Source organism: Ambystoma mexicanum, chromosome 5p (genome assembly GCF_040938575.1).
Source record: "Ambystoma mexicanum isolate Mex_15411 chromosome 5p, UKY_AmexF1_1, whole genome shotgun sequence".
Classification (NCBI taxonomy): domain Eukaryota; kingdom Metazoa; phylum Chordata; class Amphibia; order Caudata; family Ambystomatidae; genus Ambystoma; species Ambystoma mexicanum.
In genome coordinates, this window is record NC_090930.1 from 22,535,912 (window position 1) to 22,552,073 (window position 16,162).

General features: G+C 49.1%; 1 protein-coding gene across 3 annotated transcripts in view; it reads right to left on the reverse strand.

Moving 5' to 3' along the window:
* The window catches only part of OGT (O-linked N-acetylglucosamine (GlcNAc) transferase), an 810,702-nt gene that overhangs the window by 494,564 nt on the left and 299,976 nt on the right, over positions 1-16,162 (reverse strand). For all 3 annotated transcript variants that reach the window (XM_069612350.1, XM_069612349.1, XM_069612348.1), the window contains exon 9: positions 14,577-14,677. In XM_069612350.1, coding sequence (XP_069468451.1) covers positions 14,577-14,677 — 101 coding nt within the window. The remainder of the gene's footprint in view (positions 1-14,576; positions 14,678-16,162) is intronic.

Below are 16,162 nucleotides of genomic sequence, written 5' to 3' on the forward strand. Positions count from 1 at the left end.
ATGTACTTTTAAATTGACTTTACCAGTCTTTTTAAATTCCTAGACCCAGAACACACACCATCTTACAATGGAGTGCTGCAGGGGTTACCTGGAATCCCCCCCACCCCCAGTGTCTAGTAACTCATAGCACTCAAATGCTACCCTTTCCCATCGAAATGGCAGGTGGCTGTGGTTTTACAACAAACTAGAATGATTTTTCCTGACCGCGAAAACCTGTAGCTAAAAATCACGGGAGCCATGTTTTTCAAGATGCCGCCTTAAGCCCCTTTGTTCAAACAGGTCAGTCTTTTTTTTCGCCTTCTAGCGTTTGTCTCTGCGCACCAAATCCGGTTTGGTCCCTTTGTTTCTATGCCTTTGGCGGGCTCCAGGACTGAAGACCGCCTCTGGCTCCAGAGTGTCTGGGGTGGGCAGGAAGTGAGGGAGGCGCCCGAAACTCCCTATGCTTAGTCTCACAGGAGACCAAAATGCATTCTGGCTTGATTGGCTGGCTGACTGTCCGGCAAGGACAGCCACTCTGCTGGGTGAGTGGCAGGTAGGCTGGAATGAATGCGAGAAAACTGTTTAAAAAGTCGAGTCTCTTGGACTGGAAAGCAGAGTCGACCAATGGAACAAAAGAACCAAAGACGAGCTGGAAGAGGATGGCTGCTGCAACTCCTGGACCGTTGGTTTGCCCGGTGAAGCCATTCTGCAGCAGGTCCGAATTGCAAAGTTCATCTCGACAGAAAAACCCCTTCAAGGACGACTTCATTTGAGTTGGTGGGACCAATCAACTCATAAGACACCTGGATATCCTTGTCAAAGCTGGTTAGGATAACCCAGGGAGAGGGACACCAGCTTGTGTGCTTGAATTACCACTATTGGAACTTAAGTGACTCCATTTTGTCAGTGTTTTCCGACGATCCCATGCATTGCAGGAGTCCCCCAACGTCCTCCCCCTTGTCCCCAGGACTGAGGTTCAAGAACAGGGAGATCTGCAGGAACTGCCGGGAGCCAACGTCTTCAGCTGCATCTTTTTTTTTATATCTTCAAGGTACAGTGCCAACCCGATTGAGAGAACTTACCTCTCGCGGTGAAAGTTCTTGGAACTTTCCCAACTTGCAGGCCTAATCAGCTTGTGACCCAACATGATTCTTTCTCATACAAACTACTTCTGAGAACTTTGGCAAAGAATTTACTGTTTACTTTAAGAACTGCTCTGTCCTATCCAAGACACTAGTCAATTGACTTTGGCCTAGGCCTATTGAACTCAACTGAGTCCTCTAGTGAACTAAAACCACTTGCACTGCCTAAAGGTTTTTGTGATCTTGTATTAACTTGTGCCTTTGTACTCCTATTTAAAGTGACTGAAATGCCATTTTTCTCCTATTTCAGGGGAGCCTAATTTACTCAGAAACGTATTGGTTTGATACTGAAGAGTGTTTGTGTATGATATTAAGTTGCCTCCTTCTAGTGAATGTTTTCTAAATGATAGTGTAATAAATGAATAAGTGTTTTACCAAGAAACCTTTAGTGTGTCTACTTGAACCACTGTGTTTGTAAGACCTCTGTGTAACATCGTTTACTGCTCACATTCCCTCTTGAGATAAGCCTTGCTGCTCAGCTCGCTACCAAAAACTGTAGTACAGACTTATACCAAAAGTTGGTTTTGCTTACACCTGTAGTCCTAACTGTATGTAGTGGTCACAGAGGGTACTGCATGCAATTCTGCCTAAAATCCCACACCCTCACGAAAGCCATTTATGCTTATAGCCCTAATTGAGGAATACCAATTCTTGGTTCACGGAAGAGCTATCTGCCCTATGTTCCAACAAACGCCAGGCCCTAGCCAAGTGGCAATCCATGCCAAATGATCTCATCTTTAAAGAATTTAAAAGAATATAATTGACATACAAAATCCAAGGAAATGTTCTGCATCTTCAAAGACCTCATTACCCCCTTCACCAGTCCAGACGAAATCTATAAAGACGAAGCTTGGTGCTTTAGCATTCAGACAGCCCTACTAAACAAAATCAAACTTCTCCAAGATAAAATTCAATCACAACGCGAAGCAATACCCAAACTTGACAGGATGTCCATCCCTCTACCCCTCTTCTCGTTTCAGAGACGTCACAGAAACAGAAGTCTCAGATCTCCTCCAACACATCAAACCATCCACGTGTAAAGTTGACATCTGCCCTCTGGCCATCATCAAAGAGTGCGCTGACCCCGATCATCACTGCATTCATCAATGCTTCCATCTCCACAGGAATTGTACCACAAAGCCTAAAAGAAGCGTGGGTCCGTCCCCTCATAAAAAACCATCCCTAGATCCCTCATGCCCCAACAACTAACGGCCCATCACCATCCCCTTCTTCCTCAAAATTCTAGATAAAGCTGCCCACATCCAGATCCAACACTACCTTGAATCAAAACACAACAGGGAGGACGTCAGGGGACTCCTGCAATAAACTGGGACGGTAAAAACTTGCAACCGGCAAACTTCACTTTCAGTGGCTGTTCAGTGTTGAAGCTCCTTGCGTTTACCGCAAATAGCAACAGCGCGGTTCCTGGCTGTCAAGATGGACTTTACTTGCTTCTGGGGTCCCGCACTTTGTTGAGGGAGCTCATGTTCGGTCAGTCCTGCTTCCTGGAGTCAGAGGTTCTTCCCGAAGCTCTAGGCCAGCTTAAAAAAGCAACAATCTGGTGTTTCTCTCCCTGGCTATACCGTTTCCAGCAGCAACTCTGGAAATTCAACCAGCTCCGCGATGGATGTCCAGGTGGCTTACTTTGGAGTCGATTGGTCCCACCAACTTAAGGGAGAAGTCGTCCGTGCAGGGGCTTCGCTGTCAATGCACACTTAGCGTTTCGGCGCTGCAGCAGGGCTTCACTGGGCAAACCAACGGTCCAGGAGTTGCAGCAGGCGTCCTCTTCAAGCTCTTCTTCGGTTCCTTCGTCCAGTGGTCAACTGCCTTCCAAGCCAAAAGACTCGCCTTTTATTCAGTTGTCTCCCATTCATTCCAGCCTAGCTGTCAGTCACCCAGCAGGGCGGCTGTCCTTGCCGGACAGTCAGCTGGCCGATCATCACAGAGTGTATCTGGGTCTCCTTATACTAGAAGACTAAGAACAGGGAGTTTCAGGCACCTCCCTCCTTCACTTCCTGCCTATCCCAGACACCCTGGAGCCATTGGCAAGCTTCACTCGTGAATCCCACCAAAGGCAAAACGGACAAAGAAACCAAACCTGATTTGGTGCGCAGAGTAAATCAAGAAGGACCTTTCCACAAAGAAATGGTGAAAAAAAGAAGACTGGGGCCATTTTGACAATGATGGCTCCCATGGGTGCTTTACTGTAGCTGCGACCGCGGTAAAGGCACACCATGACAGTTCAAACGAAACCACTGCCACCAGCCATTCAGTGCGAAAAGGGCAACATAAAAAATGTTGCATGAGCAGCTAGACAAAAGGGATACCAGGTAAGCCCTCCAACACTCTATTGTAAGATAGGGTGTGCTAGGTCTAGAAAGTTACAATGCCAAGTAAAGTCAATTTCACTTTACTGCTCTTGGAAACAGTAGTTTATCCAAAAGAAGGTATGTAAACCTCTGGGAAATCTGAAAGACTTCGCGGTGTCACTGCACTGAAGTGCTGTGTGACACAATGTAAATAAAAGATGGATGTCTATGGAGATTAACATACTCCATAACCAAAAGAAGTTACTCTCTTACCTGGTAACGTTCTTTCGATGGGATGTTCCTCCGACGTATTCCACATTTTTGACATTGATACTGCAGCACAGCTGTAATGTTAATGTTAAAGGACATTTCTACTGCGCACTATCACCACCGGAGTGGTCCCCTGGCGGCTCTGAAAGAGGAGGGGAGGTTGAGTTAGTGGGAGGAAGCAGGAAAAGTGCAAGAGCAGTGATGTGCTGTTGGCGGCCTCAGCCCGGTGGGTGCATTGGCTGGGCCTGGGGTGTTTGCGGCCGGTAGTCGTCATGTACTGTTGTGCAAGACTATGTGTGTTTTTTGTTTTGTTGTCGCAATGTAGTGAAGTTTGTGCAGTTTGTTGTGCTGTAGGTTTTGGTTGCATTTGGTTTGGAGTTTGAGAGGTGTATGCAGAAAGGGAAATTGTTAGTAGGGTTGGTTAGTTTGCGTCTCTATCCTGAATTGAGGCACTCTGCTTGCGTAGTATCCCCTGATGCGGCTTTCCATCATGCAAGGCAATGCTCTGTCCTGACCTGGGTCTGACTGGTATACAAGGTACCTTACTCCTCTGGCCCCCACCTCTAACATGATCTCTCATAGCTCCCCTTATCCTCCCTTCATACTCCTGTGGCCAGTGCATCTGCAAATGTCGACCTCTCAGGTAGTGTGGTGATTGCCAATATCTCGACAATTCCACACTACTGTGGTACCTGGCGGTAACTAAGGGGCGGGCGAAAGTGTTGGTGGGATTGTCTGGGATCGTTGACTGTCTATCCGGTGTCCCCCATCCAGGTGCCATGGGAGCTGCCCTGTCATCTTTTTTCCGGTTTTGGTTTCAAGATTTGTAGTGTTGAAGAGCCAGGTTTTTAGTAATCAATGTCTAAGATGTGGAATACGTCTGGAGGACAATCCCCTCGAAACAGTGTTTAAAAGCACAATAAAATACATTACAGAGTGAGAAAAAGGGTCACACTCTCTCCATGTTAAAAATAAATCATGTCCTCAAGATCCAGCAAAGTTGCTAGGAGTCTCTAAGGTGGAGGGAATTGGCACATTTCTGAGAATTCTCTCTAACCACCACCAAACTCAAATGCCATAAAACCTTTTCTAACCAGCCAAAACTGCCTCTCCATTGCCCTAGCCACTATCGGAGCAAAATTGGATTACTGCAATGCTCTCCTTGCAGGCACCTCAGCTAGAAATCTAAACAGGCTCCAAATAGTACAAAACAATGTGCTCCGGGCAGCCCTTAGTATCCCCAGAAAGAGACCACGTCAAGCAGGCTAGGCAAGCCGCCCACTGGCTCCCAGTTAAAGGGGGTCAACTTTAAGATCCTCACCTTACTGCACAAATACCTCAGTATCTCTGCCCCATCAAACCTATCTGAAACCATCACAAGAAACACCTCCACGTGCCCCAAAAGTCATCACCACGCCAACCAACTCTGCGTACCCTCGCTCAAAAGAGCAAGTGCTGGAGGCATTGGTTTTCCTCATTAGCACCCAAACTCTGGAATACCCTACCCAATGCACTGAGCTGAAACCTAGCTCAACCTTCCGCAAAATCCACAAAACCACACTGTTCACTTAACTCCCCGCTGCTTCCCACCCCTTCCTGCACCGCCATTCCTGCTCTAGGTGTGTTCCCGTCCGTTTCGAACACTGCTTACCATGTAACTAAGTTTTTGTGTCCTCTGTAACCGGCAAATATATCTAACAGCACCACGATGCCTCAGGGCTGATGCGTGCTTTATAAATGCTAATAAATAAATTTGAGGAGGAGCTCAATCACTGGCTGGCGATGGAGGCAGACTGACGTTTATCATGCCCTGCCCATAGCGGGACCAGATTGCGCTGTGACCCCAATGGAACCGGACTTGCGGTGCTTGGCCTCTTCTTGGCCACCCCCACAGATCGAGCAGCCTCAAAGGACTTCGAAGCCCGTTCCTCGGACCCGCCGGTCCTAGGTGAGGCGTGACCCTGCTTGGGGCATGGGGCAGATGCCATAGGCTTTAGCCACGTCGCCAGTTTACTGTGTCAATATTAAATAGTTTTCTTGGAGAAGCTGAGCCAGATCTCACTCTCCTTTGTGGTCCTTATAAAGACAGTATAGGCACTAAAGGGGTTTGTTCTCCACAAATAAGTTCCGTAGTCCGCATCTGGTGTAGAGCTTGAAAAGGGATCTTCCTTCCTTCCTTCTCCTCTGTCATGGCCAAAGTGCGGAGTAGGCCCAAAGGCCTTCTGAAAACAAAAACTTTGACGATCCTTGCCCTTGAAGGGCGCTGAATTCACTGACAAACTGATCCCTGCTGTCGGTAGATTTAGAGAAGAGCACAAAGTCTTCCTTCGAAAATGACAAAACTGTAGGGGTAGAGCAAAAGTCGAGGACTCCGAACACTTGAAAGTGCAGTAGAAATCTGAATATGGCTGCCAGAGGAGGGGTTTAGGGCGAGGACTAATTGGCCGGGGGCAGTATGACCCAGAGTACAGAGATTGGTTTAAGAGGAGAAATACTGTTTTTAAGTGAAAGTGAAAAGGTTTTCTTTTGCCGAGGATTCCAGGCTTGTCAACAGGGAAAATAAATTCATGAGCATGTGCAAGACCCCATGCTGGAGAAGCAACTCTTCTCCACCTGGGGCCAACTGAGTTCTCCACTCTTAAACTGGGAGCTGACTAAACATATAGGTTGTTCCTCGCCTTTGTCATCAAGCTGTGAAAGTTTTCCAACTATTCCAGTGTCAGACATCTGTCTGCACCAAGAAAGGTATCTTCCAATTAGGTGCCCTAAACCCAGGAGCCTGGGCAAAGGATTCTTTCCGGTCAGTGAAGGCCTTCTCACAGTCACGAGTCCGTAAGAACTCTTTAGGTCCCCTATGAGTAGTGAGGGCAGTCAGAGGGACAGCTATATTGCTATAGGCTGCCAGTTTTCTCATGTATTTCCCAGTGAGGCCCAGGAAAGTCCTCACTTGGACTTGGGTAGTGGTGGGCTGACCAGTTCTGTACATGAAAAAATGGACAGACAAAAGGTTGCATCTTGTCCCCACATACACTAACTTCATGCTTGAGGAAGGCCAATGGCTCTTGTTCAGTTTGACACTTGGCTGTCTTCCTTAACAAGTTGGCCTGATGAAGGTCCCGATACCCAGTCTGAGTTAGACCCAGTTCCTTCCAAGTGGGGGTTGAATCTGTCATGTCATCCATATTGCCGAGATATGGGTGAAATTGCATAAAAGGCGAGGCTTGTTGGACTGAAGAGAGAGAGTCGATCACTGGGAAGAACAACCCAACAAAGAAACCGTGAACAAAGATTGCTGCACTCTCCTGGACCGTTGTCCTGCCTGGTGAAGCCCTGCTGCTGTGCTGAAACTCCCTTTTCTGATCGACAAGAGAAGCTCCGGATGGAACAACTTCTTCCCATGGGTTAGTGGGACCAACTAACCCCAAGAAGAACTTTGCTGGAAGACCCTCTCCCCTCCCCCCCAAACTGGCTGTACTACTTTGCTGCTCCAGGAACCGAGTGCCAGGGGTTAAGAATTCTAGTGCAATGTCTTTTTTTTAATTTTATTTTAAATTTTAACAATACATTAAAAACATCAAGGTGATACAAAAATAAACTATATACAAGATTACAAATCACTGAACACAAATTCCACCCCACCCCCCAATCGTAGAATTCACTTCCGAACATATTCAATTGTCATTTTCAGTATATTGAAAGAAATCTCTCCTATATCTAGTGCAATGTCTGAAGTCAGCCAAAAGCTCCAGGAGTCTTCCGAGGACCCTCTCGAAGCTTGACGACCCAAGCTCGAGTCCCCACACCAGAGTGCTGGACTCAAGGTGTGAAGGAAGCCCAAACGGTGTCCAAGATCCACGGTCGTGCTGCTTACCAGGCGCTGAAACTGAAGTGCTGCTGACCCGAAGGCCCTTAACTGCCGCCGACCTTTGAATTGCTGTGCAGGAGTCCTCCAGACGTTCTCCCTCTTGTCCCCACAACTGAGGGCCAGGAACACAGGATCTGCATCACTGTAACCTGACAAAAGCCAGCTTGATCCTCTACTTCGAACCAAAGAACAAGTTACTCTCTTACCTGGTAACGTTATTTCGATTGGATGGTGCAATGACGTATTCCATATCTATGACAGTAATCACCACAGCTGTGCTGCTTCGGAAAATCTTCGGTGTCTGCGTCCTGCATCGATGACGTCGATATGCCGCCCTCGAGGACCTCCTCCGACAGCCGACTTCACTGGATGTTATAAGTAGGACGCACGACGCCCGTAGCGTCAGTTGTAGTTTTTTCCCAGAACGTGTGCCACCAGTCTTCTGCCAGTATGACACACAAAGCCTTGCGGAAACTTAAGCTGAATCGCAACAGAAATTCTGTAGCGGGGAAGGTAGGGAGGGAGCGATATGGAATACGTCGTCTGACCATCCCATCGAAAGAACGTTACCAGGTAAGAGTAACTTCTTCTTCGAGGGGATTAGGTCCTCCGACGTATTCCATATCTATGACAGACTTCCAAAGCAGTACCAATGCAACGAGGTGGGAAAAGAATTTAGAAAACAGAAATTTAGCATGCCCAATCAAATTGCGGAGTAAAGGACCGCCTTGCCAAAGGCCAGATACTGCCCCCGGATGGAATCGTGGGAATAGTGACTTACAAAAGTATGTACCGAAGCCCAGGTGGCTGCATCACAGATATTACAAATAGGAACACCCCTCTGCAGGGCACTAGAGGCAGCCACACCCCTGGTAGAATGGGCCCTTAAGTCGACCGGTGGGTCCTTACCCGCCAAGCGGTAACACTCAAAATAATCCAGCGAGACAAAGTCTGTTTCGTCACAGCTTGTCCCAAACACTTTCCAGCATAACCAATGAAGAGCTGATCGTCCACTCTGACCCGGACATGCGTGAAATGTAAAAGCTCATTGCTCTCCTAGGATCAAGCCTATGGAGCCTCTCCTCTTCCTTACCAGAATGTGGAGGAGGATAAAATCCCGGAAGAACAACCTTCTGGCTTAAATGAAATTCCGACACCACCTTCGGAAGTAAAGCAGGACGAACTCTAAGGACAACCGTGTCCTTATGAAACACAGTGAAGGGTGGCTTAACTGAAAGTGCCTGTAACTCACTCACTCTGCGTGCGGAAGTGACCGCAACTAAAAATACAGTTTTAAAAGGGCATGAATGCAAAGGCTCAAACGGAGCACCCATCAGAAACTTGGGAACAAGGTTCAAATCCCAACCGGGCACCTGAAAAGGCGACAGAGGGAACACATTTCTTCAGACGAGCGCTTAAATACGAACAGCGCCTCCAGGTAACCTTTAAATGGTACCCACTTGAAGGTCCCTGTGGGCCAAGGAGAGCAAAAAAAGACAGAACCATGGGAATTTCACATGCAAAAGGTTCCACATTCTTAACCTTGCACCAGCCGCAGAACTTTCTCCAACGGCAATGGTACAGAGACTTTGTTGCGGGCCTTCTGGACGAAAGCAACACCCACATCACGTCTTCAGGGAGGTCCCAATCCTTATACATTAACCTTTCAGAAACCAAGAGTGTAGGTTGAGGGATCTGACCTCTGGATGGAGAAACTGAACCCCCTCCTGTGAGAGCAGATTGTCTCAGTAGGGAAGACGACAAGGTCCGGGTACCACGTTCTCCGGGCCCACGCCGGAGCAATGAGGATAATCCGGGAACCGAACCTCCATAACCTCTGCAGTACTTGCGGGATGACGAGGACTGGAGGAAACGCGTACAGCAGCGGGAATGACCACTACACCACGAACGCGTCTCCTAAGGCTCCGTTTGGAGTAAATTCCCGCGAGCAGAACCTCTCGCACATTCGGTTGACACTAGAGGTGAAAAGATCCACTTGAGGGGTCCCCCGAAGGGTGAAGATCTCCAGGAGAATCTCCCGAGCCAACTCCCACTCGTGGGAGATCGCGCTTTGCCTGCTCAGAGCGTCCGCGTCTCGTTTTTGTCTCCTGCCAGATGAACTGCCGAGATCGAAACTTCCTGCTGGATTGCCTAGAACCAGAGCTGCATCGCCTCCCTGCACAGAGGAAGTGACCTTGCCCCCCCCTTTTTGTTGAGGTTGTGCATGGCCACCGTGTTGTCCGTCAGGATCAGGACATTCTTTCCTCGCACAGTCGGCAGAAAAGCCTTCAGGGCTAGCATGACGGCCTTCAGCTCCAACAGATTGATATGGAGTCCGGACTCCAACGGAGACCAACGACCGCTGACTGTCAACTCGTTGGCATGAGCTCCCCATCCCGTGAGGGATGCGTCCGTCACGATCGTCACCTCCCGACAGGGCAGCCAAAATGGAGCCCCCCTCATCAGATTGCCTTTGTCGGCCCACCACAGAAGGTCCTGGGCGACCGAAGACGGCACCTGAACAGGGTCCGACATCCTGCGGACTGAGACCACTGGAGCTTGAGTGCCCATTGCTAAGATCTCATCTGCAACCTGGCCTCTGGCATCAGAAGAATGCAGGATGCCATGAGGCCGAGCAGTCTCAAGAACTCGAACGCTGGGAGAGTCTGGGCAAGTTGAAACTTGTGCACCATCTGCTGAATGTGATGAGCCCTCACCTGGGGAGGAAACACTGCCCCAGGGACTTGTCAAGCCCTGCTCCGATGTACTGGAGACTGAGTTGGTGTCAAATGGGACTTCTTTAAGTTGAGGTAGAAACCCAGCTTGTGGAGGGAGTGGCAGGTGACGGACAGATGATCCAGGACTTGCTCGGGAGAGCGTGCCGTGATCAACCAATCAACCAGGTAGGGGTAGACATGAATCCCCCCCTTTCCTGAAGTGCGCTGCCACCACTATCATGAGCTTGGTGAAGACCCTCGGGCGGAGGTCAATCCGAACGGCAGTACCCAAAACTGAAAGTGTGAGTCGCCAACCGCGAACCTCAGGTACTTCTTGTGCTTTGGATGGATCGGCACATGAAAATAAGTGTCCTTGAGGTCGAGAGACACCAACCAGTCCTGAAGTTGAAGGGCCTGGAGGACGAGAGAGAGTAACCATCTTGAACTTGTCCTTCCTGAGGAGTTTGTTCAAACCGTGCAAGTCCATGATAGGTCTCAATCCCCAGTCTTTCTTGAAAATCAAAAAACAAGGGGAATACTATCCCTTGTTCCTCTCCGCTACAGGCACCAGTTCTATGGCGCCTTTATCCAGCAGGGATTGAATTTCCTGCGCAAGGAGCGGATACGGACTCTTCAAAGAGAGATTCCCTGGTGGATTGTCTTGAAAGTAAGACAGTAGCCGTGGGCTATGATCTCCAGAACCTACACATCTGAAGTAATGGCACGCCATTCTGCAAGATGCTGCGCCAGCCTTCCCCCAACGGGCGAACCATGGGACATGGCCTCATGACTGAGCTGAAGCGGCTGCGGCGTTGCCTGAGGGCAAAGAGGCAACAGCCCGAGCGGCCTTGGAACCTGGAGTACCTTGTTTTCCACCTCTGGCACTCCTAAGGTGGCCCCTTTGACTGGCAGCTCCTCTCGCTTTACCAAAGGATGAGTAATAACGAAAGGAACCTCCCCTCCATTGCTGTCCCCTAGGACGAAAAGGCAGATGTTGTCGAACTGCAGCGTCCAACGACTTTGCTGCAGCCTTCGAGGTCTGCAACCTCTCAAGGCTCTCGTCAGCCTTGCTGCCAAAAAGATGTTCCCCCGTCAAAGGGCATGTCGAGGAGCCGGGCCTGCACATCAGGAGCAAACCCCGACTTCCGCAACCACGCAAACCTGCGTATCACGGTGCTCGCCGCCATGGACCGGCTGACGAAATCTGCCATGTCCAAACCCGACTGAACGGCCTCACACATGGCATCCTTGCCACCCTGAACCATGACAACCGTTCGTCCCCAACGGGAATATGTTCAGCCGCCAAGGAAAAACAGTTCCACAGAGTGTGCGTGAAACGTGACAAGGCACATATGGAGTTGGCCGTCTGAAGCGCCATACCCCCTGCAGAAAACACTTTCTTCGCCCAGCCATCAAAACGCTTGTCGTCACTATCAGGAGGGACGGTAGGGTACTATGCCTGCTTTGCCGGGGCCGTAGTCGCCTGCACCACCAAACTCTCCGGAGTAGGGTGCTTGGACAAGTAGCAGGGGTCACTACTGGCTGGGTGGTATTTTCGCGGCAAAAACTTGCCCACTCCCGCAAGACTCTCCAGAGCAGTCCAAGCCACCGCCAGCCTCTGTAGAGCCATATGAAACGGCAGTACCGGGTCAGTTGGTGGACCAATGTCGAGGATATCCGTAAGGTCATCCTGAACAAACTCCCCCGGGGAGCAGACCTTTCTAAGTACTCGGTGACCCTTGACATAAGACGCCGGTACGAAGAATCGGCATGAGTGCCAGGCTCAGGCCTACAAAACTCCAACTCCGGAGAGGTGTCCAGCCCACTAGCATCATGCAGGGACTGCCTCAAGTCCTCAAACTGGCTATGGCCCAAGAGAATCTCGTCTGGAACCGTGTCAGGCACCATGCCATCATCAGAGCCCTCATCCACCTCTGAAATGAACTCCAGATGGCGGTAATAAGGCACAGAACTTGAACCAAAGCCATGCTTGACCTTGGCCAGAGCCTTTCTATGTGGTTCCCCTGAGCCACGGGGTACCCTCGTCGACACAGCCTCGAAAGGAGTTGAGGGAATCGGCGTCAACGCCACAGTTCACACGGTCTCGAGCGTGTCGAGGACCAGGACCTGGACCGGTGATGACGAGAACGATTCCCTTGTCCGAGCGGGACCTCTCCCGCGAATCATGACAACCACTCGAGCCCGAAGGCGTGCGAGCGGTGTCTCTCGGCTGATCACAACCGACCCCACAAGGAGGCGCGGACGGACCAGTGCCCTGCGATTCGAGAATCGCCAACCTTTTCTTCCCGAAGGAAACCCACTCCTCCGGCGTGGCATGCTTGGTGGGGTAAGCGACCCGCCGACGGGCGGAGGAGTCCGCGGATGATGACGGGGAAGGCGACCGATGACGGCGCTTCCGGAGTGCCTCAAAGAGGCAGAGGAGTGGCGAGACCGACTCCGGGACCGAGACCCACTGGACTTCCGACGACGACACGGAGAGTCGCCCTTCGAGTCGTCCGTGGAAAGCCCCGCAGACCACGACTTCCAGGGCTTGGACACCTTACCTACCGATAACTTCTTGCGCTCCCGCAAGGCTTCAGACGTGAGCGAATGGCAGGCGACACAGTCATCCGTGTCATGGGCCTCCCCGAGGCACTAGAGGCAGGCGTTGTGCGAGTCCGTAACAGACATCTTGGACCCACAGTCCCCGCACTTCTTAAAGCCCGGACACAGTGTGGAAGACTAGGTAGACATCTTCACGAAGAAAGTACTTCACAAGCACCAAACAGGCCGAGATTCCCGAAGCGAACATGTTTGCGGAAAAAACGGAACTGAGGCTACGGGCGTCCTGCGTCCTACTTATAACATCCAGTGAAGTCGGCCGTCGAGGAGGTCTTCGAGGGCGGCGTATCGACGTCATCGACGCAGGACACAGATTCCGAAGATTTTCCGAAGCAGCACAGCTGTGGTGATTACGGTCAGATATGGAATACGTCGGAGGACCCAATCCCCTCGAAAGGTACTCTTCTGACTTTAGGATACTTACCCCTTTGTCTGTAGTTCTGCTCTTCTCAGTTGAGACTTGCAATAGCTGCTTTTCTAGAGTTGATTTCAGCTCTAACTTTCACAAGTGTAACAGCTTTGGTCCAACAATGATTTTCGACAAACTAACTTTGTGCAAGACTTGGGCCTCAGCTAACTAGACTTTGCTCCAGTTGACTTTGGCTGTCCTGGCTCCCTGCAGACTCTTTCGGTCCCATTGACTAATTCTTACAGACCCTCATAGGTGATGCAGTGGTTTTCAACAAATATTGCTGGGAAAAGTTATCTAGACTTCATTGGGAGATTTGAAAGTGCTCACGTGCTCGGGGAACCTTTTTAACCATTTTCCTTCCTTTAACCTTTCCTTTTGACAACCTCATAATTTAAGTGCAAAAGTGATGTATAAATGCCATTACTGTCCTAGTTAGTGAAGTCACCTCAGGGTGTAGGAAGTGCGTATGAAGCATCTCTAAAGACCATCTACTTGCTTGACTTGATTCTGAGAACGTATTCTGAAGTGTATTTTTACTGTTACACAATGCTCTTTTTAAAGAATGCTTATTTAAAACTGACCTAATTATTTTACTTGAAAACCTTGAGTATAAGTGTTATTTGAATACTTGTAATTGTGAATCTCAGTGTTACATCTCTAAATCTCACATTTACCCCTCTTGAGATAAGCCTGCTCAGTCACTCGACGAAATTGTCTAGTACAGACCTATATCAATAGGTGGGTTACCCAATACCAAGAGGACAAGAGATGTGTAGTCTTTCACAGGGTTACTGCATACAATCTTGCCTAACACCTTTCGTCAATTAAAATATGGTTGAGTAAAAATACAAATGTGAGCTGCACAACACAAATGTAAGCAATTCTATTAAGGCAAAGGAGAAAAAAGTGGTTAAAACAGACATTATGCGAGCAGCCTTAATGCAAGTCGGAAAATTAGCTCGAGCAGTACTACAATAAACAGTTAAGTAAATACAGTGTCCTAAGGGTACATGCCACAAGTACGTGCCTGGGAAGTTACTTGCACAAGTATTGGCCGCAGTCAACAAGTAAGTCAAATGTATTTGGAAATGGCATGGTTGATGTGGCTCATGGATTTATACACTTTAAAATACACTGCAAGTGCCTGGCCATCAGCTGACCTAGAAGTCTGACGATTTGTTCATGAGGTTACGGTCCAAGTGAGGCAAAGCTTGCAACAACACCGAACCCCCATTAGATTTAACAAGGGCATACTCTTACCTGATTGCCTCCTTGTAGTGCATCAGAGCCTCTTGGAGCTTCCCCTGCTGCTGAAGAACGCTGGCCAAGTTTGAATGGGCAGCTGCAAACTCCGGGAAGACCTGTGAACAACCAAAGAGAGCACTTACAAATTGTGCCCCATTCTCCTTGCACCTCTTTATTAGGGCCTACACAACCACTCCCATCATTGATCTGAACTCTGCAGCACTAATGAACTGAACTGTGCAGCCCATCAGATGTTTTGGATTTCAACTTCCATTAGATCTAGCCAGCATAGTCCCTGAATAATCATTTAAATTTAAGTCAAAATTACAATCACAAGAAGAAAAAACAGGACTGGAAACGTCACACATTCCCTCCAAAACCAGCAACTAATATATGACCTGCATTACTTACTGCGATAGCATTTCTGATGATTGTATCTGCTTAGATTCACATGATGTGCATATAGTGCAACATCTAGTGGTAACCACGGAGTATTGCATTTGGTCTTTCGATTATCGAAAGGGGGCGTCGACATGGGGGTGCCTGCAACACTATCCCCAACGTGACGTAGTGTACCTAAAATCCCTCACTCAGATTTTTCAGTAAAGGTGTGACCCTTGTGCTCAGTGTAAGATGTTAGGGAAAATTCCTTTAAATGCAACTATCCCTCTAATTGTGGACGCCCCCAACACCTCCCCCACACTCCCCAACCTTTTGCTTTTTGTAAGTGTCCTGTCCTGACCTGCCTTTCGCCAGTGAAGCACAGCCTTCAGCTGCGCTCCCCTGGGCTTTCTCTCATTGTTACGGGGAAACTGACACGTCTTGCGGGCTGTCATTGCTGAAAACCATTGTTTCTCTTGGTCGTCTGATTGTGCTGCCCCTTTTGGTACCTTTTATCATTGCGCAAAGTACCTTCCATGACCGTGCAATGGGGTCCTTGTGTTTTCAGGCCCTAAACACTAAGGAATTGTTGGTGACTGGACAATGTGCCAAGGAGTGGGCTGGTGGCAGCTGAAGCCTTTCCCTCGTATCGGTCACTTTTTTACCAATTCATACCGCAATTACCGCGTGTGGGTCATGACTGTGGCTAGTATCAGTCATGGTCGTGTCTCAAGGTTTTTTGTCTACTCCTTTGGCCATTCTGTCCACTGGCCTTAACCCTGTTCCTTGAGACCCGGAATTCGCTCAGGCTTGTAACCATCGCCCCGAGGGCATTACCCGACTGGAAATGTCGCCCTGCTCGGGTCCAATTGCTTCAATGCGGGATACATTACTCACCGTAATCTTATTTCTGATGCTTGTACCTGCTTAGATTTGCATGCTTTGTATAGGCGAACATGGAATAAGTTACTTAACTGTTGTTCTCCAGCAGGGGTCTGGCATGGATTCACATACTCATGAATATTCCCCGTCAGTCTGGGAATCCTAGTTAATGAAAAAAATCAGTTTCAGTTTCATTTCTACAGTCTTTCTCCTAACAACCAATCAGTGGTCTGTGGGCCATACTGCCCCCAGCCAATGACTGCCATCTACCTAAGCCCCTCCTCTAGCAGCCATCTTCAGATATGGTAGCATGTAAAGTAGCAGTAGGACCAAGTGAA